Consider the following 25,708-nt stretch of genomic DNA (forward strand, 5'->3'; position numbering starts at 1 on the left):
TTGTGGAGGTCCAGTTGTTTAGAGGCTGATCGGACATAAGTGAGGTCCTATACTAGGACCTACCTTGTGGCACTGAGGGATGCGAGACGTTGTTACGTCTCGTCCCTCATTGTGTCGGCAGATAACCGCCCGGCCACCCTGTTCCGGGTGACTCGTTCCCTCCTTCACCAGGGGGAGCGAGATGACCCGTTGCAGGGACGTGCCGAGGAGTTTAACGGTTATCTATACGATAAAATCGTTCAGCTTCGCGACGGTCTGGACCAGAATTGCGGGGATCCGGAGGGGGCGTCTGGGGGCGGTCTTGGTGACATTGTCTGGGATGAGTTTGACCCTGTGGCTCCCGAGGACATGGACAGGTTGCTGGGTAGGTTGAACTCCACCACGTGTTTACTGGACCCGTGCCCCTCCTGGTTGGTACTGGCCACTCAGGAGGTGACACGAGGCTGGCTCCAGGCGATTACGAGCGCTTCTTTGTTGGAGGGAGTCTTTCCGGCCGCCTTGAAAGAGGCGGTGGTAAGGCCCCTCCTCAAGAGGCCCTCCCTGGACCCGGCTGTTTTAGGTAATTATCGTCCGGTCTCCAACCTTCGCTTTGCGGCGAAGATTGTTGAGAGTGTGGTGGCGTGTCAGTTTCCCCAGCACCTGGAGGAAACTGTCTATCTAGACCCAGTCCGGTTTCCGGCCCGGATACAGCACGGAGACGGCTTTGGTCGCGTTGGTGGATGATCTTTGGAGGGCCAGGGATAGGGGGTGTTCCTCCGCCCTGGTCCTATTAGACCTCTCAGCGGCTTTTGATACCATCGACCATGGTATCCTGCTGCGCCGGTTGGAGGGATTGGGAGTGGGAGGCACCGTTTATCGGTGGTTCTCCTATCTCTCTGACCGGTCGCAGACGGTGTGACAGGAGGGCAGAGGTTGGCTCCGAGGCGCCTCACTTGTGGGGTCCCACAGGGGTCGATTCTCTCACCCCTCCTGTTCAACATCTATATGAAGCCGCTGGGTGAGATCATCAGTGGCTTCGGTGTGCGGTACCAGCTTTACGCTGATGATACTTAGCTGTATTTTTCCACACCGGGCCACCCCAACGAAGCCATCGAAGTGCTGTCCCGGTGCCTGGAAGCCGTACGGGTCTGGATGGGGAGAAACAGGCTCAAGCTCAATCCCTCCAAGACAGAGTGGCTGTGGATGCCGGCATCCCGGTACAGTCAGCTGAGTCCTCGGCTGACTGTCGGGGGCGAGTCATTGGCCCCGATGGAGAGGGTGCGCAACTTGGGCGTCCTCCTGGATGAACGGCTGTCTTTGGAAGATCATTTGACGGCCGTCTCCAGGAGAGCTTTTTACCAGGTTCGCCTGGTTCGCCAGTTGCGCCCCTTTCTAGATCGGGATGCCCTATGCACGGTCACTCACGCCCTTGTGACCTCTCGTCTGGATTACTGCAATGCTCTCTACATGGGGCTCCCCTTGAAGGGCATCCGGAGGCTGCAGTTAGTTCAGAATGCGGCTGCGCGGGTGATAGAGGGAGCCCCTCGTGGCACCCACGTGACACCTCTCCTGCGCAGACTGCACTGGCTGCCTGTGGCTTTCCGGGTGCGCTTCAAGGTGCTGGTAACTATCTTTAAAGCGCTCCATGGCATTGGGCCGGGTTATCTACGGGACCGCCTGCTGCTACCAAATACCTCTCACCGACCCGTGCGCTCTCACAGAGAGGGACTCCTCAGGGTGCCATCGGCTAGGCAGTGCCGTCTGGCGACACCCAGGGGAAGGGCCTTCTCTGTGGGGGCTCCCACCCTCTGGAACGAACTCCCCCCAGGACTTCGTCAACTTCCGGACCTCCGAACCTTCCGCCGCGAGCTTAAAACATATCTATTTGTCTGCGCAGGGCTGGATTAGGTTTTTTAAAATTTTTAAATTTAGATTTTAAATGGGTTTTATATATATTGTTTTAATTATCGGGCTATATTTAATAAGTTTTTTTAACGGACATTTTATCTTGTATTTATATGTATTTTAACTGCCTGTGAACCGCCCTGAGTCCCTAGGGAGATAGGGCGGTATACAAATTTGACTAAACTAAACTAAACTAAACTAAACTAAACTAAACTAAACTAAACTAAACTAAACTAAACTAAACTAAAACAAGACTAAAACAAAACATATTACAAAATGGCCAAAAAATTTAAAACAGTTTAAAACCCTAAAATATAAATAACCCCAGTTAAAATTTAGTAAAACATCTAAGCCAGTCCCGCTTGAATAAATAAGGTGCGTTTTCAGCTCACAGCGAAAAGTCTGAAGATCAGGCACTTGACCTAAACCAGGGGGAAGTTCGTTCCAAAGCGTAGGAGCTCCTACAGAGAAGGCCCTACCCCTGGGGGCCGCCAGCCGATATTGTCTGGCGGACGGCACCCTGAGAAGGCCCTCTCTGTGTGAGCGTACGGGTCGGTGGGAGGCATAGGGTAACAGCAGGCGGTCCCGTAAGTACCCGGGCCCTAAGCCATGGATTTTATTGGGGTTTATTTTATATTTTGTATTGTATTTTAAATTTAGGCCATATTGAATAAGTTTTTTAAATAGTGTTTTTATTGTAATATATTGTATTATTTTATCTGCCTGTTCACCGCCCTGAGTCCTTCAGGAGAAGGCGTATAAAATTAAATTATTATTATTATTATTATTATTATTATTATTATTATTATTATTATTATTATTATTATTATTATTATTATTATTATTATTATTATTCTTCTACAGGCAAGTTGTTCCACTGATTAATTGTTCTAACTGTCAGGAAATTTCTCCTTAGTTCTAGGTTGCTTCTCTCCTTGATTAGTTTCCACCCATTGCTTCTTATTTTACCCTCAGGTGCTTTGGAGAATAGTTTGACTCCCTCTTCTTTGTAGCAATCCCTGAGATATTGGAACACTGCTATCATGTCTCCCCTAGTCCTTCTTTTCATTAAACTAGGCATTCCGAGTTCCTGCAACCGTTCTTCATGTTTTAGCCTCCAGTCCCCTAATCATCTTTGTTGCTCTTCTCTGCACTCTTTCTAGAGTCTCAACATTCTTTTTACATCGTGGCGACCAAAACTGAATGCAATATTCCAAGTGTGGCCTTACCAAGGTATTATAAAGTGGTATTGACACTTCACGTGATCTTGATTCTATCCCTCTGTTTATGCAGCCCAGAACTGTGTTAGCTTTTCTGGCAGCTGCTGCACACTGCTGGCTCATATCTAAATGGTTGTTCACTAGGACTCCAAGATCCCTCTCACAGTTACTACTATTGAGCAAGGTACCACATATCCGGTACCTGTGCATTTTTTTTTTTGGTCTAAATGTAGAACCTTACTTTTTTTACTGTTGAATTTCATTTTGTTAGATAGTGCCCAATGTTCAAATCTGTCAAGATCTTTCTGTATCTTGAGCCTATCTTCTGGAGTATTGGCTATTCCAGAATTTTCCCTGGTATTGAGGTTAGGCTGATAGGTCTGTAGTTTCCTGGATCTATTTTTTTTCCTTTTTTGAAGATGGGAACTACATCAGCTCTTTTCCAGTCCTCTGGCAGCTCCACTGTGCTCCAGGATCTTTGAAAGATACAGTTCAGCGGTTCTGAGATTTCGTCTGCCAGTTCCTTCAGAACCCTGGGGTGTAATCCATCCGGTCCTGGTGATTTGAACTCGTCTAGGGTAGACAGATGTTCACTTACCATTTTTTCCCTTATTTTAACTTGTGTTCCTAATGTGTTTTTTGTGGTGCTGTTTTTGATAGGTTGGATTGTTTTTTCCTTTTGTGTAAAGACAGATGCAAAATATGAGTTAAGTAGCTCTGCTTTCTCCCTGTTGCTTGTCACCTTCTTGCCACTTCTCCCAGCAATGGGCCAATTGTTTCCTTGCCTTTTTTCTTGTTTTTAACATGTTGGAAGAAGCTTTTTTTGTTATTTTTTACTAGCTAGCCTTTGTTCATTGTGAGCCTTAGCTTTCCTCACTTCATCTTTACAGGCTCGGGCTATTTGCTGATATTCTGCCTTAGTTATTTGCCCCTCTTTCCACTTTTTATATTTGTCCTTTTTGTCTTTCAATTTGTCAGATAGTTCTTTATGCGTCCATGCTGGTTTCTTTTGAGATCTATTATTTTTCTTCCTCATTGGTATTGTGCTAAACTGCGCTTTTATAATCTCACTTTTCAAAATTTCCCAGGCTTCTTGAGTTGTTTTCCCCCTGAGGATTCTCATCCATGGAATCCTTCTCAAGCTCTCTCTGAGTTTACTGAAATTAGCTCTCTTGAAGTCCAGGACTCTAGTTTGACTTTGTTCTACTACTTATGTTTGCATAATGTTGAATTCCAATATTGCATGATCACTTGCCCCCAAGATTCCTATAGCTTCAACACCTTCTATCATTTCATCTCTGTTAGTGAGAATTAAGTCCAATATGGCTGATCCCCTTGTTCCCTTCTCTACTTTTTGGGAAACAAAGTTGTCTGCTAGATTTGTTAGGAAGCTGTTGGATTTTCTACTTGGTGCAGAGTTTGTCTCCCAGTTGATGTTAGGGTAGTTAAAATCCCCCATTACTACTGTAATGTGCTTCCTACATACCTTAGTTAGCTGACTAGCAAAAAGTTCATCTACTTCCTCTGTTTGGTTGGGTGGCCTATAGTATAGACCTATGGCAATATCATTTTTCCTCCCTTTAATATTGACCCAAATGCATTCAAGATAATTTTCATCATTGTTGTGCTCTATTTCTGTAGAGATGTAGTTATTTCTTATATATAGTGCAACTCCACCTCCTCTTTTATTTGGTCTATTTCTTTTAAATAATTTATATCCCCCTAGCTGTATGTTCCATTTGTCAGTTTCATCCCACCAAGTTTCCGTAAGGGCAACAATATCATATCTGCCCTCATTTACTTGAATTTCTAATTCACCCTGTTTATTGTGAGTCCATTTCGATTGACCTTGTGTTTACTGTCTACATAACCTGTGTTGTGCATGACTGCCCCTACTTTCTTGTCACCTGTTTGATTAGTGCACATGGTATGGCACTCACTATTAAATGCTTGGTTTTGCTTGATAGCAGGGCTGATAATCTTATCCACACAGACATCTATGTTGCATGCATTGATAACCCTATTAATTTTGGATTGCTGGGGACAGAAATGTTCTGTATCAATTAATTCTCTGTCCCCACTGTTCAGTTTAAATGCTTATCCAGAAAATCTATGAATTTATTGCTAAGTAACTCAGACCCTTTTTTTGATGGATGCAATCCATCTCTTTTGTATAGTTTTTCATTGGACCAGTTGCAGACATCGTGACTAATAAAACCAAAGCCTTCCCTTTTACACCACTCCTTTAGCCACACATTAAACTCCATTATATGCTTGCCTTTACCTTTTTGTTCCTTATATACTGGTAAATCCTCTGAAAAGATAAGCCTACAACCTATACTACTAAGTTCATACCCCAAGCTCTGGAAATCATTCTTGCACAGAAAGTGCATCCTTTTGGGACAGATCATTTGTGCCAAGATGTATAATAGCATCAACATCACAATCCTTGCTGGAATTCTTGACTATCTTAAGAATACACCTCTTGTCTCTGCTGGCAGTAGCACCTGGCAGACACCTGACCTCTTTCAAAACCTCCATATCCTTTCCTAAATTTACATCCCTTACAATTGAATCACCAATCAGAAGGTAGCTTCTCTTTTTGGATACTCTTTTTGAATAGAAAGAGAAGCAAATGGAAACCTAATTTGAATAGAACAGAACAGAACAGAACACAATAGAACAGAATAGAATTTTTTATTGGCCAAGTGTGATTGGACATACAAGGAATTTGTCTTGGTGCATATGCTCTCAGTGTAAATAAAAGAAAAGATACGTTCATCAAGAATCATAAGGTACAACACTTAATGATAGTCATAGAATACAAATAAGCAATCAGGAAATAATATCAATATAAATCGTAAGGACACAAGCAACAAGGTTACAATCATACAGTCATAAGTGGGAGGAGATGGGTGATAGGAACGATGAGAAGACTAATAGTAATAGTAATACAGCCTTAGTGAATAGTTCGACAGTGTTGAGGGAATTATTTGTTTAGCAGAGTGATGGTGTTCGGGGAAAAACTGTTCTTGTGTCTAGTTGTTCTGGTGTGCAGTGCTCTATAGTGTCGTTTTGAGGGTGTGAGGGGTCTGTAAATATTTTCACAGCCCTCTTTTTGACTCGTGCAGTATACAGGTCCTCAATGGAAGGCAGGTTGGTAACAATTGTTTTTTCTGCAGTTCTAGTTATCCTCTGAAGTCTGTGTCTGCCTTGTTGGGTTGCAGAACCAAACCAGGCAGTTATAGAGGTGCAGATGACAGACTCAATAATTCCTCTGTAGAACTGTATCGGCAGCTCCTTGGGCAGTTTGAGCTTTCTGAGTTGGTGCAGAAAGAACATTATTTGTTGTGCTTTTTTGATGACGCACCACGAGGCTAGTTGTTCAACCTCCCGTCCGTATGCGGATTCATCGTTGTCTCAAATGAGACCAATAAATAGATTGACATTGAAAAAAAAAGATAAAGGAGACACAGAATACTATTTAACGTTGAATAGGTTTTATCAATAGTTAGAGATAAAAGGTAGAAATTAGATGAAGAAAAAGTATTGTTAGGGTTAAGTAAAATATGAATGTTTATAATTATATGTAAGTCAATATATTTAATAGGAACAAAAATAAGCAAATATAATTATAAATATGAGTCAGAAATTATTTAGTTATATTATTATTATCGTTATCAATATATGTGTTATCTTTTATGTTCTTTTTTGTCTTTCTTTTTTGTAAAATGGTATGCCTGGACATTACACTATATTCAAAATATGTATATATAAATTTAAAACACTTCACAGAAAAAAAAAGTTGTTGTCCTGGGGGGAGAATCCATCTATTGGATATCAGAAATTTTCCAGGTAGAGCTCAATGCGGTAGTTTTAAAGCCCACCTCACCCAGTGCAGTTCACCTAACAAGTGATGTGACTGGTACAACCCTTCCTTCCTTCCTTCCTTCCTTCCTTCCTTCCTTCCTTCCTTCCTTCCTTCCTTCCTTCCTTCCTTCCTTCCTTGCTTCCTTTCTCCTTTCTTAGGGTGCCTTTAATCGGACTCCTTTATATCGAGCAGCCTTTGGGGGACACTTAGCAGCAGTGGAGCTGCTTCTCCAGCACGGGGCTGACCCTCGACTCTATGCTGATGATGGCAACACACCAGAGCAGGTATGCCTAATCTTGTTACCCTCAAGGAACTCCTCCTCATCCTCATCCTCCCCTCTGCTGTAGCCTTGGGGGTGAAGCTGCCTTGCATGAAACCGCCCAGTTAGCTGATTCTTTCCAGGTAAGCAGTGTTATGTCAAACATTAAAAATAGTAAGCCAGAGTAATGAAAAAGTGTTGGTAATCACCTTTAAAGCCCTGCATGGCATGGATCCAAGTTACCCCAATGAGACTGGCCCGCTCCACCCATGCTGGCAGAGGAGGCATGCTCCAGGTTCTGCCACCCAAGGAATTCCGGCTGGTAGGCTCAGGCAGAAGAGTCTTCTCTTCCAAGGTCCTGTCCCTTTGGAACATCTAGCTCTCCCCTTGCCCAGGTTGAGATCTGCCCCCACCCTTTTTTTAAAATTTCATTTTGTCACAACAGTATACACAAACATTGTCATATATAAAACAACATATCTTGAAGAAAATATATATATATATAAGTAAAAAAATATGCATCAGCTATATTAATTTGATATAATTAAGGGAATAATAGGACAGGAACGGTAGGTACTTTTGTGCTCTTATGCACGCCCCTTATAGTCCTCTTAGGAACGGGGTGAGGTCAATAGTAGACAGTTTTTGGTTGAAGATTTTGGGATTTTGAGTCGAGACTATGGAGTCAGGTAATGAGTTCCAAGCATTAACAACTCTGTTACAGACGTCATATTTTCTGCAATCAAGTTTGAAGCGGTTGACATTAAGCTTGAATCTATTTTTTGCTTTTGTAATATTGCGATTGAAGCTGAAGTAGTCTTTTACAGGAAGGATATTGCAATAGATGATTTTGTGTGTTAAACACAGGTCATGTCGAAGTCGACGGAGTTGTAAAAGTTTTCTAATCCCAGGATTTCAAGCCTGGTGGTATAAGGTATTTTGTTGTTTTTGGAGGAGCGAAGAACTCTTCTAGTAAAATATTTCTGGACGCGTTCTATTGTATTTATGTCAGAGATGTGGTATGCGTTCCAGATGGATGAGCTGTTCTTGTGTCTAGTTGTTCTGGTGTGCAGTGCTCTATAGCGTCGTTTTGAGGGTAGGAGTTGAAACAGTTTATATCCAGGATGCGAGGAGTCTGTAAATATTTTCACGGCCCTCTTCTTGATTCGTGCAGTATACAGGTCCTCAATGGAAGGCAGGTTGGTAGCAATTATTTTTTCTGCAGTTCTAATTATCCTCTGAAGTCTGTGTTTTTCTTGTTGGGTTGCAGAACCGAACCAGACAGTTATAGAGGTGCAAATGACAGACTCAGTAATTCCTCTGTAGAACTGAATCAGCAGCTCCTTGGGCATTTTGAGCTTACTGAGTTGGCACAGAAAGAACATTCTTTGTTGTCCTTTTTTAATGATGTTTTTGATGTTGGCTGTCCATTTTAGATCTTGCAATATGATAGAACCTAGAAATTTAAAGGTTTCTACTGTTGATACTGTGTTGTCTAGTATTGTAAGAGGTGGAAGTATGGAAGGGTTTCTCCTAAAGTCTACCACCATTTCTACGGTTTTGAGTGTGTTCAGTTCCAGATTGTTTTGGTTGCACCACAAGGCTATTCGTTCGACCTCTCATCTATAGGCGGATTCGTCATTGTCTCAAATGAAACCAATCACTGCTGTGTCATCTGCTAACTTCAAAAGTGGTTTGCTTTAACTGTTTCGTCAGTACATTCTTTGCCGTTAGGTTCTTTTAGTGGTGGAATGGATCTTGTTTCTGTAAGTTTATTGTTCACAAAATTATAAAAAGCACGATTGGAATTAGTGCGTAGAAGGTCTTCTTCTTGCTTGGTGTGGTAAGCTTGGTTCTGTTTTTATTTGGTTGCAAATATTTTTGTAGCGGTTTTTGAAGTTTGCTACATAACCCTTTTTGTTTTTTTTCCAGAGGGATTTTTTTTTGGATTGCAGCTTTTTTATTGATATAATATAATATAATATAACAACAGAGTTGGAAGGGGCCTTCTAGTCCAACCCCCTGCCCAGGCAGGAAACCCTACACCATCTCAGTCAGATGGTTATCCAACATTTTCTTAAAAATTTCCAATGTTGGAGCATTCACAACTTCTGCAGGCAAGTCGTTCCACTTATTAATTGTTCTAACTGTCAGGAAATTTCTCCTTAGTTCTAAGTTGCTTCTTTCCTTGATCAGTTTCCACCCATTGCTTCTTGTTCTACCCTCAGGTGCTTTGGAGAACAGCCCGACTCCCTCTTCTTTGTGGCAACCCCTGAGATATTTGAACACTGCTATCATGCCTCCCCTAGTCCTTCTTTTTATTAAACTAGACATACCCAGTTCCTGCAACCGTTCTTCATATGTTTTAGCCTCCAGTCCCCTAATCATCTTTGTTGCTCTTCTCTGCACTCTTTCTAGAGTCTCAACATCTTTTTTACATTGTGGCGACCAAAACTGGATGCAATATTCCAAGTGTGGCCTTACCAAGGCATTATAAAGTGGCGCTAACACTTCACGTGATCTTGATTCTATCCCTCTGTTTATGCAGCCCAGAACTGTGTTGGCTTTTTTAGCAGCTGCTGCACACTGCTGGCTCATATCTAAATAGTTATCCACTAGGACTTCAAGATCCTTCTCACAGGTACTACTATTGAGCAAGGTACCACATATACGGTACTGGTGCATTTTGTTTTTTTGGCCTAAATGTAGAACCTTACTTTTTTCACTGTTAAATTTCATTTTGTTAGATAGCGCCCAATGTTCAAGTCTGTCAAGATCTTTCTGTAACTTGAGCCTATCTTCTGGAGTGTTGGCTATTCCTGCCAGCTTGGTGTCATCTGCAAATTTGATGAGTTCCCCATCTATCCCCTCGTCCAAGTCGTTGATGAAGATGTTGAAGAGTACTGGGCCTAAAACAGAGCCTTAGGGTACTCCACTGCATACTTCCCTCCATGTGGATGTATTTCCGTTGAGGACTACACGTTGAATGTGGTTGGTCAGCCAGTTACAAATCCATCTGATGGTGGTGCTGTCCAAAACACCTTTTTCTACTTTATCTAGTAGTAGGTTATGGTCTACTTTATCAAATGCTTTACTGAAGTCCAAGTAAATTATATCGACAGCATTCCTCTGGTCTACTAATTTTGTCATTTTGTCAAAGAAGGCAATAATTAGTCTGGCATGATCTGTTTTTGACAAACCCATGCTGGCTTTTGGTTATTACTTTGTTTGCTTCTAGGTGTTCACTGATTCGTTGCTTGATTATCTTTTCCAGAATCTTCCCCGGTATTGAGGTCAGGCTGATAGGTCTGTAGTTTCCTGGATCTGTTTTTTTTCCTTTTTTGAAGATGGGAACTGCATCAGCTCTTTTCCAGTCCTCTGGCAGCTCCCCTGTGCTCCAGGATATTTGAAAGATATAGTTCAGCGGTTCTGAGATCACGTCTGCCAGTTCCTTCAGAACCTTGGGGTGTAATCCATCCAGTCCTGGTGATTTGAACTCATCTAGAGTAGACAGGTGTTCACTTACCATTTTCTTCCCTATTTTAACTTGTGTTTCTAATCTGTTTTTTGTAGTGCTGTTTTTGATAGGTTGGATTGTTTTTTCCTTTTGTGTAAAGACAGATGCAAAAAATGAGCTAAGTAGATCTGCTTTCTCCCTGTTGCTTGTCATCTTCTTGCCACTTTCTCCCAGCAATGGGCCAATTGTTTCCTTGACTTTTTTCTTATTTTTAACATGTTGGAAGAAGCTTTTTTTGTTATTTTTTACTTTTGTCGCTAGCCTTTGTTCATTGTGAGCCTTAGCTTTCCTCACTTCATCTTTACAGGCTCGGGCTATTTACTGATATTCTGCCTTAGTTATTTGCCCCTTTTTCCACTTTCTATATTTGTCCTTTTTGTCTTTCAATTTGTCAGATAGTTCTTTATGCATCCATGCTGGTTTCTTTTGAGATCTATTATTTTTCTTTTTCATTGGTCTTGTGCTAGACTGCGCTTTTATAATCTCACTTTTCAAAATTTCCCAAGCTTCTTGAGTTGTTTTCCCCCTGAGGATTCTCATCCATGGAATCCTTCTCAAGCTCTCTCTAAGTTTATTGAAATTTGCTCTCTTAAAGTCCAAGACTCTAGTTTGACTTTGTTCTACTACTTGTATTTGCTTAATGTCGAATTCCAATATTGTGTGGTCACTTGCCCCCAAGGTTCCTGTAGCTTCAACACCTTCTATCATTTCATCTCTGTTAGTGAGAATTAAGTCCAGTATGGCTAATCCCCTTGTTGCTTCTCTATTTTTTGGGAAACAAAGTTGTCTGCTAGGTTTGTTAGGAACCTGTTGGATCTTCCACTTGGTGCAGAGTTTGTTTCCCAGTTGATGTCAGGGGAGTTAAAATCCCCCATTACTACTGTGATGTGCTTTCTACATACCTTAGTTAGCTGACTAGCAAAAACTTCATCTACTTCCTCTGTTTGGTTGGGTGGCCTATAGTATAGACCTATGGCAATATCGTTTTTCACCCCTTTTATATTGACCCAAATACATTCAAGATAATTTTCATCATTGTTGTGCTCTATTTCTGTAGATATGTATTATTTCTGCCTTCCATTGAGGACCTGTATACTGCACGAATCAAGAAGAGGACCGTGAAAATATTTACAGACCCCTCGCATCCTGGACATAAACTGTTTCAACTCCTACCCTCAAAACGACGCTATAGAGCACTGCACACCAGAACAACTAGACACAAGAACAGTTTTTTCCCGAAGGCCATCACTCTTCTAAACAAATAATTCCATCAACACTGTCAAACTATTTACTGAATCTGCACTACTATTAATCTTCTCATAGTTCCCATCACCAATCTCTTTCCATTTATGACTGTATGACTATAACTTTTTGCTGGCAATCCTTATGATTTATATTGATATAGTGACCATCAATTGTGTTGTAAATGTTGTACCTTGATGAACGTATCTTTTCTTTTATGTACACTGAGAGCATATGCACCAAGACAAATTCCTTGTGTGTCCAATCACACTTGGCCAATAAAAATTCTATTTTATTCTATTCTATTTCTTATATATAGTGCAACTCCACCTCCTCTTTTATTTGGTCTATTTCTTTTAAATAATTTATATCCCTCTAGCTGTATGTTCCATTTGTCAGTTTCATCCCACCAAGTTTCCGTAATGGCAACAATATCATATCTGCCCTCATTTATTTGAATTTCTAATTCACCCTGTTTATTCCTCATACTCTGTGCATTGGTGTATAGACATTTGAGTCCATTTGGATTGACCTTGTGTTTACTGTCTACATAACCTGTGTTGACTGCCCCTACTTTCTTGCCACCTGTTGGTTTAGTGCACATGGTATGGCACTCACTGTTAAATTCTTGGTTTTGCTTGATAGCAGGGCTGACAGTCTTACCCATACAGACATCTATGTTACATGCACTGATAACCCTTTTAGTTTTCGATTGCTGGGGACAGAAATTTTCTGTATCAGTTAATTCTCTGTCCCCACTGTTCAGTTTAAATGTTTATCCAGAAAATCTGTGAATTTATTGCTAAGTAACTCAGTCCCTTTCTTTGATGGATGCAATCTATCTCTTTTGTACAGTTTTTCATTGGACCAGTTGCAGACATCGTGACTAATAAAACCAAAGCCTTCCCTTTTACACCACTCCTTTAGCCATACATTAAACTCCACTACACGCTGGCCTTTACCTTTTTGTTCCTTATGTACTGGTAAAACTTCTGAAAAGATAAGCCTACAACCTATGCTATTAAGTTCATACCCCAAGCTCTGGAAATCATTCTGCACAGAAAGTACATCCTTTTGGGACAGATCATTGGTGCCAAGATGTATAATAGCATCAACATCAGAATCCTTACTGGCATTCTTGACTATCTTAAGAATACGCCTCTTGTCTCTGCTGGCAGTAGCACCAGGTAGACACCTGACCTCTTTCAAAACCTCCATATCCTTTCCTAAATTTACATCTCTTACAACTGAATCACCAATCAGAAGGTGGCTTCTCTTTTTGGATACCTTTGGATATATGGGTAATTTGCTTTTCCTTTTGATTTTGGTGGTGATTTGTGGTACATATAGTTTGATGATTTTATTGATTTCAAGTAGGAATACTTTATAGTGGTATTCTGCAGTGATACAGGTTGAGAATAGATTATGCCAGTCAAGAAATGAGAGATCATTGTTTATAAGGTCATAGTTGGCTTTTTTAAAATTGTAGTTTGGAGTACTATTGTTGAGACGATTTATGCGAGGGCGTATGTTTAGATAAAAGTCTATCATGCACAAGATCATAAACTTAAAGAGGCTATAAAAATATTACAGAGTCAATTTAATATGTTAATGGCAGACCAGGTGGCAACGAATATACAATATGCTAAACATAATACCTTTTGTAATGCAAATAAACCTGGGAGATGGTATATAACTTAAGGAAAAAACAGAAAGCACGTGTCATACAAAAAATAGAATATAAAGGTAAAGAGATATATCAACAGGATAAAATTAAAAAGGTATTCTCAGAATTTTACACTGCACTATATGCAAAAGACAAAATATTGAATAGGGACATTTATGATTATTTGAAAGATTATAAGGTTAATATTCTAACATTAGAACAGAGGGAGGAGCTGAATCGGCCGATAGCTACTGGAGAAATAGTGGAGGCAATTAAACAACTAAAAATGGGGAAAACCCCTGGTACAGATGGTCTTACAGCAACTTATTATAAAAAAACACAGGATGAAATATTAGGCCCACTTAAAGAATTATTTAATCAGATACAATTAGGAGTGGGAATACCCCCGTCATGGAAAACATCTTTTATTTCACTGATACCAAAAGAGGAGCAAGATTGCTCTAAACCCGGTAACTACAGGCCGATTTCACTTTTAAATAATGATTATAAGATTTTTGTAAAAATAATAGCAAATAGATTAATGTTAGTTTTACAACAAAGAATTCATACTGATCAATCTGGTTTTATAAAAGGGAGGCAGATGAGGAATAATGTTAGACAGATTATTAATATATTGGAATATTTGGAGAAGAAGAATACTTCAGCAGGACTTATATCTTTGGATGCAGAAAGCCTTTGATCGATTGCATTGGGATTTTTTATTTAAATTAATAGAGAAAATGCAATTTGGAGATTGTTTTGTTAGAATAATCAAAGCGATTTATGGAGAGCAAACAGCACAGATTATAATAAATGGTAGCTTGACAGAAGTTATTAAGATTGCGAAAGGAACGAGACAGGGATGTCCCTTATCACCATTATTGTTTGTTTTGACTCTGGAACCATTATTAGATAAAATACGAGAATTAACGGAAATAGAGGGAATTAAGATTAGACAATATGAGTATAAAGTTAGAGCTTTTGCAGATGATGTAGTGGTTACTTTAACAAATCCTATAAATTCAAGTAGATTTTTGCTGGAAGTAATTGATAAATATGGAAAGGTATCAGGATTTAAAATAAATCAGAATAAAACAAAAGTGATAATTAAAAATATGTCTATACAACAGAAACAAAAACTAGAGGAAATGACAGGATTTGAGGTAGTAAAAAAGGTTAAATACTTAGGGTTTATATTAGCTCATCGAACAAGAAACTTTATAAGAATAATTATGACTTGCTATGGCAAAAGTTCAGAATGATATGAGTGTCTGGAAAAATTGCAGTTATCGCTATTGGGGAGGATTATGCTATTAAAATGAATGTGTTACCTAGATTTTTGTTTCTGTTCCAGATGATACCAATAATTAAAAGGATAAAAATTTGGAAGATTGGCAGATTGGGATTAACAAATTTATATGGCAGGGTAAAAAGGCGAGGTTAAAATGAAAATAATACAGGACTCACGGGAAAGAGGTGGTTTAAGAATGCCTAACTTTAAACTATATTATGAAGCAGTAGCCCTTTCAGTAATAAGTGACTGGTTTAACTTAACAGAGGAAAGAATTTTGAATATAGAAGGTTATGACTTGTTATATGGATGGCATGCGATTTATTTTATGAAAAAAGTGGATAGGGCTTTTAAGAATCATGTGTTGAGAAGTGCTCTTTATGGTCTGGAAAAATATTCCTATAAATTAGATTACAAGATTCCTATATGGGCGAGCCCCAGACATGCAATAGAGAATATAAATATAGAACAGAAACAGGAAATGATTACTTATAAAGAACTTTTGTATGCTGAAGGAGGTAGATTGCAATTAAAATCATTACAGGTATTAAATGAAGAAGGGAGGAATTATACTTGGTTTCAATATGGGCAAATAAGTGCTAGATGGAAAGAAGATCAAAAATTGGTATAATGCAAAGGAGGAAAATTTAATAAAGCAAATTAGAAATCAGACCCAGGAGCATATAAAGAGATTGTATAATGTGTTGCTTGAAATAGATTCGGAAAAGGATTTGGTAAAGGATTGTATGATAAAATGGGCACAGAATATTCAGGAACCAATAATGTTGGAAACATGGGAGAAAATTTGGGTTAGAAATGTTAAGTTTACACAAGCACAGAATTTAAGGAAAATTTTTATAAGATGTTTTATAGATGGCACTTAGATCCCAAAAAATTATCATGTATGTATCCTAATATCCAAGCGAAATGTTGGAGGTGTGATTGTGATGATGCTACATATTTTCATATTTGGTGGACTTGCAAGAAAATTAAGGTCTTTTGGATAAGAATTTGGTGGATTATTCAAAATGTACTGAAGAAGAAGATAAAGTTCCTGCCACAATTTTTCCTTTTGGGAATTATAACGGATTGTACAGGGATTGAGACTAAATTGATTCTGAATTTAATAACAGCAGCAAGACTCTTGATTGGACAATACTGGAAGAAAGAAGAGATACCTACAATAGGAGAATGGATACTGAAAGTTATTAATTTGGCTGAGATGGCTAAAATCTCAGCTTTTTTAAAAGACAATACGCAGGAAAGATATTTAATTGAATGGAAAAAATGGATTGATTATCTACAAAACAGATATCAGATTAAGAAATATCAGATTGCCTTTGAATAATTAGAAAGTTATTTTATGTAATGGGGAGGGGGTTGGGAGATGAAAAACTTTGGATGTGGTTTATTTATTTATTATTTATTTATTTATTTATTCAAATTTATATACCGCCCTATCTCCCGAAGGACTCAGGGCGGTTCACAGGCAAATAAAACAGCATATATATACAAATTAAGAAACCATTAAGAAAACATATTCAAAAAGCCTGATTATTAAAATAATATAGATATTAAAACCAATTAAAACCCCTATAAAATTTAAAAATTTAAAATTAGAAAATTTAAAAAACTAGTCCAGTCCCGCGCAGATAAATAGGTGTGTTTTAAGCTCGCGACGGAAGGTTCGGAGGTCTGGAAGCTGGCGGAGTCCTGGGGGGAGTTCGTTCCAAAGGGTGGGAGCCCCCACAGAGAAGGCCCTTCCCCTGGGCGTCGCCAGACGGCACTGTCTAGCTGACGGCACCCTGAGGAGTCCCTCTCTGTGAGAGCGCACGGGCCGGTGAGAGGTATCCGGTAGCAGTAGACGGTCCCGTAAGTAGCCCGGCCCTATGCCATGGAGCGCTTTAAAGGTGGTTACCAAAACCTTGAAGCGCACCCGGAAGGCCACAGGTAGCCAGTGCAGTCTGCGCAGGATAGGTGTCATACGGGAGCCACGAGGGGCTCCCTCTATAACCCGCAGCCGCATTCTGAACTAACTGCAGTCTCCGGATGCCCTTCAAGGGAGCCCCATGTAGAGAGCATTGCAATAATCCAGGCGAGGCGTCACGAGGCGTGAGTGACCGTGCACAGGGCATCCCGGTCTAGAAAGGCGCAACTGGCGCACCAGGCGAACCTGGTAAAAGCTCTCCTGGAGACGGCCGCCAAATGATCTTCAAAAGACAGCCGTTCATCCAGGAGGCGCCCAAGTTGCGCACCCTCTCCATCGGGGCCAGTGACTCGCCCCGACAGTCAGCCGAGGACTCAGCTGACTGTACCGGGATGCCGGCATCCACAGCCACTCTGTCTTGGAGGATTGAGCTTGAGCCTGTTTCTCCCCATCCAGACCCGTCGGCCTCCAAACACCGGGACAGCACTTGATAGCTTCGTTGGGGTGGCCGGTGTGGCACAGCTGGCTGTCATCAGCGTACAGCTGGTACCTCACACCGAAGCCACTGATGATCTCACCCAGCGGCTTCATATAGATGTTGAACAGAAGGCGAGAGGATCGACCCTGCGGCACCCACAAGTGAGGCGCCTCGGAGCCGACCTCTGCCCCCCTGTCAACACCGTCTGCGACCGATCGGAGAGATAGGAGGAGAACCACCGATAAACGGTGCCTCCCACTCCCAATCCCTCCAACCGGTGCAGCAGGATACCATGGTCGATGGTATCAAAAGCCGCTGAGAGGTCTAATAGGACCAGGGCAGAGGAACAACCCTATCCCTGGCCCTCCAGAGATCATCCTGCGACCAAAGCCGTCTCGGTGCTGTAACGGGTCGGAAACCGGACTGGAACGGGTCTAGATAGACAGTTTCCTCCAGGTGCAAGGAAACTGATATGCCACCATACTCTCTACAACCTTCGCCGGCGGGTTGGAGACCGGACGATAATTACCTAAAACAGCCGGGTCCAGGGAAGGCTTCTTGAGGAGGGGTCTCACCACCGCCTCTTTCAAGGCGGCTGGGAAGACTCCCTCCACCAAGGAAGCGCTCGTAATAGCCTGGAGCCAGCCTCGTGTCACCTCCTGAATGGCCAGTACCAACCAGGAGGGGCACGGGTCCAGTAAACACGTGGTAGCATTCAGCCTACCCAACAACCTGTCCATGTCCTCGGGAGCCACAGGGTCAAACTCATCCCACAAAATGTCACCAAGACCACCCTCAGACGTCCCATCTGAGTCACCGCAATTCTGGTCCAGACCGTCCCGAAGCTGAACGATTTTATCGTATAGATAACCATTAAACTCCTCAGCACGTCCTGCAGCGGGTCATCCCGCTCCCCGATGAAGGAGGGCGAGTCACCGAAACAGGGCGGCTGGGCGGTTATCTGCCGATGCAATGAGGGAGGCGTAGCTACGCCTCGCTTCCCTCAATGCCACTAGGTAAGCCCTATTATAGGACTTCACTAGTGTCCGATCAGCCTCCGAACGGCTGGACCTCCAGGAACTCTCTAGGCGTCTTCTCCGGCGCTTCATCCCCCTCAGCTCCTCGGAGAACCAAGGAGCCGGTTGGGACCTGCGCCGGGTCAGAGGCCGCAAAGGCACGACACGGTCTAGGGCCCCCACCGCGGCCTGTTCCCAGGCCGCAACAAGTTCCTCAGCCGTGCCGTGAGCCAGACTCTCAGGAAGTGGCCCAAGCTCCGTCCGGAACCTCTCCGGGTCCATCAGGCGCCTGGGACGGAACCAACGTATCGGCTCCGTCTCCCTGCGGTGTTGAATGGCGGTCAGAAAGTCCAGGCGAAGGAGAGAGTGATCTGACCATGACAAAGGTTCAATGACTATTTCCTTCAAGTCCAGATCTCTCAACCACTGACCAGAGACAAAAATCAAATCCAAAGTGCCTCCCCCAATGTGAGTAGGGCCATCAATGTGAGTAGGGCCATCATGGTTATTTGGATTGGAAGGGAAAATTTTATTCTATGTTTGGTTTATGTACAACAATACCTTGTGATTGACCCGGGAAGCCGGGGGGTGAGGAGGGGAAGGGGGTTTTTTGGGAGGGAGGGGGGAAAAAAGGGGGAAAAATGTTTTTGTTTTTTAAAACTCTTTCAATAAAAAAAAAAAAGTCTATCATGCAGTGGTCACTGTTGGAAAAGGGTTCTTTTACTTGTAGTCCATAAATTGAGTTCGTGCTATTACAAAAGATGAGGTCGAGGCAGTTCATGAGTCTAGTATTGTTAGTTACTAGTTGTTCAAGGCCTAGGTTTGTAACTGCGTTGTATAGTGTAGTATGGATTGGTTCGGTTGTACATTCATTTGTTAAACAGTTTATAGAAGGTAGATTTAGGTCTCCCAGAAAGATGAGAGGATATGGGCAAGAGGTAGCCCATGTCAGTAGTGAGGTTAACATATTTGCATGAGCGATGTCGTAGTCAGGGGCTCTGTAGCATAGTATGAATCTAAGTGTGGTATTGGTGGACAGGTCACATACAATAGTTTCAGGTAGAGAGAGTTTATGTGCAACTTGAATATTTTTTAAGTTCAGTGATTTTTTTGTAAAAGATACCCTCCTGACCTTTGTAGGAGCCTGAGGCTCTGCCAGTTGCCCTGTGGCCCCGGTGAGGAAGCACCGCACTGAGGGTAGTTGATGGATGAATAGCAATGTCCACTTCTCAAACTCTTTGAGTTTCTCCTGCTAACACACCTATAGCACGGTAGGCAGAAGCTGTCGATGTGCCACCCACCACCAGCATTTACACATTCTCAAATTCCCTGCCTTCAGTAAACCTTCTACCAAGTAAAGGGCCTCTGGTGGCTCAGCGGACTAAGTCTGTCTGTTATTAACACAGCTGCTTGCTATTACTGCAAGTTCAAGTCCCACCAGGCCCAAGGTTGACTCAGCCTTCCATCCTTTATAAGGTAGGTAAAATGAGGACCCAGATTGTTGGGGGCAATAAAAGTTGACTTTGTATATAGTATACAAATGGATGAAGACTATTGCTTTACACAGTGTAAGCCGCCCTGAGTCTTCGGAGAAGGGTGGGAATGGAAATAAAAAAACAACAACAGATGTAGTGTTTGCTATGGAACTTGTTCTTCTGAAGTGTAATTTATATTGGGTCTCCTCTGGAGCACCGTGTCTGATGGGGCCTTTTCTTTGGCTGACCGGCTCTTTGGAACCAGCTGCCTGGCCCCCTGTGAAGCCCCCTGCCTGTGTTGCGATAGAAGAGCATATTGTTATCGCCAGCCTTCATGGTAGGTTGCTTATATATTGCTTCTTGCATTCTTAGGTTGGTTTTTATGATTTTTCTTTTATTTTCTAGAAACTAAAACCACATGAATTAAAAGCTAAGTTAAAAGCCTGAAAAAAATAGAAAGGCTTTTACCTGGTGCCAAAATTATGCCAGCCACCAGCTCTGAGGAGGGGATTTTATACAGGTAGTCTTCAGGTTGCAACTCTTTAAAGGTACAAGGGGAGATTTATGGCAGCAGGTCTCTGGCCAGCATCACAGCCTAACAGAATAATTTTATTGAGACTATTGCACATCTTGCACGAAAAGAGTGCGGATGTATGCTACTGCACCCAGTTGAATGAATGACTTCTCCCAGGCACCTCACTGTAAAGGTTCAAGAGGAGGAGGGAACGACCAGAACCTTGAGACAGGCCGGGGTGGGGGACAACAGTGACTAGATCTGGCCAGACAGGAAGGAGGAGAGCCACTCCTGAGCCCTCAAGGTGATCCAGAAGGATCACATGGTTGATGGCATCGAAAGCTGCCAAGACATCCAGGGGAGCACACACACATATGAGTCCTTCAGAGGTCATCCATCAGGGCAACTGATGCTATCTCAGTTCTCTAACCTGGCCTCAATCCCAACTGAAAAAGCAAATCTGCTTCATTTAAGCCTTTGAAAGCTGGGAGTTCGGCACCCTCTGTGCAACTTTCCCTAAAAAGTGTACCACTTGATTAGGTCTGAGGATGGCCTTTCAAGAAGGGAGGATACCACTGCTTCCCACCCCCTCCTGCAAAAGGTCATTAAATGAGACCCAACCATATGCCACCTCCCAGGGAACCTTGGCCAGGAAAGGCCCTGGGTGCAGTAGATTGGTGGTCGAACTCCTGGAGCAGACAAGGATTCTGCCCATTTCCTCAGGACTGATCAGCCCAGACTCCTGCAGATGAGATGAGGGGTCTAAGCCCCGCAACATCTCCCTAGGGCCTGCCCAGCTGGAGTGAAGCCAAATTACTTTCTTGAGTAATCTTGTAATTAATAGTCCCTGTAGGCTTTCCCCGGGTCCATGCTTACCCAGAAGGAAGCTGGTCACCTGAAACAGAGTCACTGGCTGTTGTCCATTGATGCAATAAGAGCAGAGCAATAAATCTTCCTGGCCACTGTTGCTGCCACAAGTCAAGTCCTAACAAAGACTCTTGCCTATGTTTGGTCAGCTTCACTTCTGCGGTATGTCTGGTCTGGTCAGTTGGATCAGGTCCCTGTTTCCCATGGTGGCCATGAACTTCTGACCTATTTATTTATTTATTAATCATACTTTTATACCGCACCATCTCCCGTAGGACTCAAGGTTAGGGTTAGGGTTAGGGTTAGGGTTAGGGTTAGGGGATTCACAGGCATATTAAAATAAAACAATATAATAAATAAGCAATATAAAACCCAATTAAAACTAAATATTATCATAGCCGAATCACTAAAACGGTAAAAAACCAATTAAAAACCAATTAAAATTTAACTAAAATATTTTATTCTTAGGCCAGTCCAGCTCACTGAAATAATAAAGTTTTCAGTTCACGTCTGAAGGTCCGGAGGTCGGGGAGTTGTCGTAACCCCAGAGGAAGCTCATTCCACAGGGCCGGTGCCGCCACAGAAAAGGCCCTCCCCCTGGGGGTCACCAACCTACATTGTTTGGTCGACGGCACCCTGAGGAGGCCTGCTCTGTGGGAGCGCACAGGATGTTGGGAGGCAATTGGCGGCAGAAGGCAGTCTCGAAGGTATTCCGGTCCTAAGCCATGGAGCGCTTTAAAGATGGTGACCAAAACCTTGAATTGCACCCGGAAGGCTACTGGCAGCCAGTGTAGGCCGTGCAGGATGGGTGTTATATGGGAGCAACGCGGTGCTCCCTCTATCACCCGCGCGGCCACATTCTGGACTAGCTGGAGCCTCCTGGTGCTCTTCAAGGGGAGCCCCATGTAGAGAGCATTGCAATAGTCCAGGCGGGAAGTGACGAGGGCGTGAGTGACCGTGCGTAAGGCGTCCCGGTCAAGGAAGGGGCGCAACTGGCGAATCAGGTGAACCTGATAAAATGCTCCCCTGGCGACGGCTGTCAAATGTTCCTCTAAGGACAGCCGATCATCCAGGAGAACGCCTAAGTTGCGCACTCCCTCCCTGGGGGTCTACCCAGTCAGCAATGGTGTAAGCTGACTGTACTGGGACGCCGGAACCCACAGCCACTCAGTCTTGGAAGGGTTGAGTCGGAGCCTGTTCCTCCCCATCCAGACCCACACGGCCTCAAGACACCGGCCCATCACCTCAACAGCTTCGTTGGGGTGGTTCGGGGTGGAAATGTACAGCTGAGTATCATCAGCGTACAGATGATAATCCACCCCGAAACCACGGATAACCTCACCCAGCGGCTTCATATAGATGTTGAACAGGAGAGGCGAGAGAACAGACCCCTGAGGCACCCCACAAGTGAGGCGCCTTGGGGTCGACCTCTGCCCCCCTGTCAACACCGTCTGCGAACAGTCAGAGAGATAGGAGGAGAACCACCGATAAACGGTGCCTCCCACCCCCAATCCCTCCAACCGCCGCAGCAGGATACCATGGTCGATGGTATCAAAAGCAGCCGAGAGATCTAATAGAACCAGGACAGAGGAACAACCCCTGTCCTGAGCTCTCCAGAGGTCATCCACCAACGCGACCAAAGCCGTCTCAGTGCTGTATCCAGGTCTGAAACCGGACTGGAACAGGTCCAGATAGACAGTTTCTTCCAGGTGTTGAGGAAGCTGATATTTATTTATTTATTTTATTTATTGATCACATTTGTATACCGCCCTATCTCCCGAGGGACTCAGGGCGGTTAACAGGCATATAAAAAGAACATATAAAAAGAACATATAAATACAGATTAAAACACTAATAAAAAACTTATTCTAACCAGCCTGATTACCAAAACCAATTAAAATCAATATAAAATTTAAAATTTCAAAATTTAAAATCTAAAAACCTAGTCCAGTCCTGCACCTAAATAAGTGTGTTTTAAGCTCACGACGGAAGGTTCTAAGGTCCGAGAGTTGGCGAAGTCCTGGGGAGCTCGTTCCAGAGGCGGGAGCCCCACAGAAGGCCCTTCCTGGGCGTCGCCAGGCAGCACTGCCTAGCTGACGGCACCCTGAGGAGTCCCTCTCTGTGAGAGCGCACGGGTCGGTGAGAGGTATTCGGTCGCAGAAGGCGGTCCCGTAAATAGCCCGGCCCTATGCCATGGGCGCTTTAAAGGTGGTCACCAACACCTTGAAGCGCACCCGGAAGGCCACAGGTAGCCAGTGCAGTCTGCGCAGGATAGGTGTCACCGGGAGCCACGAGGGCTCCTTCTATCACCAGCGCAGCCGCATTCTGGACTAACTGCAGTCTCGGATGCCCTTCAAGGGAGCCCCATGTAGAGCATTGCAGTAATCCAGGCGAGGCGTCACGAGGCGTGGTGACCGTGCATAGGGCATCCCGGTCCAGAAAGGGGCGCAACTGGCGTACCAGGCGAACCTGGTAAAAAGCTCTCCTGGAGACGGCCGCCAAATGATCTTCAAAGGACAGCCGTTCGTCCAGGAGGACGCCCAAGTTACGCACCCTCTCCGTCGGGGCCAATGACTCGCCCCCAACAGTCAGCCGCGGTTGCAGCTGACTGTACCGATGTCACCGATGTCACCGATGTACTGATATGCCACCACACTCTCAACCTTCGCCAAAAAGCGAAGGTTGGCGACTGGACGGTAGTTCGCTAAAACAGCCGGGTCCAGGGAGGGCTTCTTGAGGAGGGGCCTCACCACCGCCTCTTTCAAGGCGGCGGGGAAAGCACCCTCGAACAAAGAAGCGTTGGTAACTCCCAGGAGCCAGCCTCGTGTAACCTCCCGTGTGGCCAGTACCATCCAGGAGGGACACGGGTCCAATAAACATGTGGTGGAATTCAACCTACCCAACAACCTGTCCATGTCGTCAGGAGTCACAGGATCGAACTCAGCCCAGATAACATTCTCAAGACTCGTCTCCGCCATCCCATCCGGATCTATCCAATCAGTGTCCAAGCCGTCCCGAATCTGAGCGATTTTATCAGACAAATACTGCACAAAATCCTCAGCACATCTCTGTAAGGGGTCCTCCCGAGCCTCCTGCCTAAGCAGGGAGCGGGTCACCCTAAACAGGGTGGCTGGGCGATTATCTGCCGATGCGATGAGTGCGGAGAAATAGTTATGTTTCGCCGCCCTGATCGCCACTAGATAGGTCTGAATGTATGACCTCGCTAGTATTCGGTCAGGTTCGGAGCGGCTGAACCTCCAAGCGCTCTCTAGGCTTCTTTTCCGGCGCTTCATCTCTCTCAGCTCCTCGTTATACTAAGGAGCTGGTCGAGTTCGTCGCCGGGTCAGAAGCCGCAAAGGCATGATGCGGTCTAAGGTGGCAGCGGCCGCCTCCTCCCAGGCGACTGCAGGCTCAAAGAAGGCAAATGAAAGTCCCCAAGGCCACTTCCTTGGAGGCTTTCAATAGGCGAAGGACCTGAATTATATGCACCCCATATGGGTGAGTGGGTGGGTGGGTGGGAGACTCCCCAAAGGCTTTGCTTGACAGTGCCAAGCCTTGGGCATAGTTAAGATCCTCTGCTCCCTGGTCAGCCTTAGTGGTCAAGAATTATACATTAATGATCTCTATGACCATATTACAAGTAATTGTGTTCTCTTTGCTGACAATGTCAAACTATTTAACACCACCAACAATACAGCTATCCTCTAAAAAGACCTGGACTTCTTATCTGAATGGTCTAAAACTTGGCAACTCCAAATCTCAGCCAGCAAATGCTCAGTCTTACATATTGGGAAAAAGAACCAAAACACTAAGTGCAAGCTTGATGGACATTACCTTACTGATGACCCCCACCCTGTTAAAGATCTTGGAGTTTTCATATCAAATGATCTAAGTGCCAAAGCCCACTGTAACTACATCGCAAAAAAGGCCTTAAAAGTTGTAAACCTAATCTTGCGTAGCTTCTTCTCCAAAAACACTACACTACTAACCAGAGCATATAAAACATTTGCTAGACCAATTCTTGAATACAGTTCAACTGTTTGGAACCCATACCACATTTCTGACATCAATACAATTGAACGTGTCCAGAAATATTTTACAAGAAGAGTACTCCACTCCTCCGAATACAACCTTATGCCACCACACTTGAAATCCTGGGTTTAGAAAATTTAGAACTACGCCGCCTTCGACATGACCTGAGTTTAACTCATAGAATCATCTATTACAATGTCCTTCCTGTCGAAGACTACTTCAGCTTCAATTGCAACAATACACAAGCACACAATAGATTTAAGCTTAATGTTAACCGCTCCAATCTTGATTGCAGAAAATATGACTTCAGTAACAGAGTTGTTAATGCTTGGAATACACTACCTGACTATGTGGTCTCTTCCCAAAATCTCAAAAGCTTCAACCAAAATCTTTCTACCATTGACCTCACCCCATTCCTAAGAGGTCTGTAAGGGCGTGCATAAGAGCAC

The 25,708-nt window shown here is 43.5% G+C and overlaps 1 protein-coding gene across 1 annotated transcript in view; it reads left to right on the forward strand.

Annotated features, from left to right (window-relative positions):
• Positions 1 to 25,708, forward strand: part of IQANK1 (IQ motif and ankyrin repeat containing 1) — an 82,843-nt gene that overhangs the window by 51,395 nt on the left and 5,740 nt on the right. The window contains exon 6 of the mRNA XM_058178391.1: positions 7,134 to 7,259. Within this exon, the coding sequence (XP_058034374.1) occupies positions 7,134 to 7,259 (126 nt within the window). The remainder of the gene's footprint in view (positions 1 to 7,133; positions 7,260 to 25,708) is intronic.

Source organism: Ahaetulla prasina, chromosome 3 (assembly GCF_028640845.1).
Source record: "Ahaetulla prasina isolate Xishuangbanna chromosome 3, ASM2864084v1, whole genome shotgun sequence".
Lineage (NCBI taxonomy): Eukaryota > Metazoa > Chordata > Lepidosauria > Squamata > Colubridae > Ahaetulla > Ahaetulla prasina.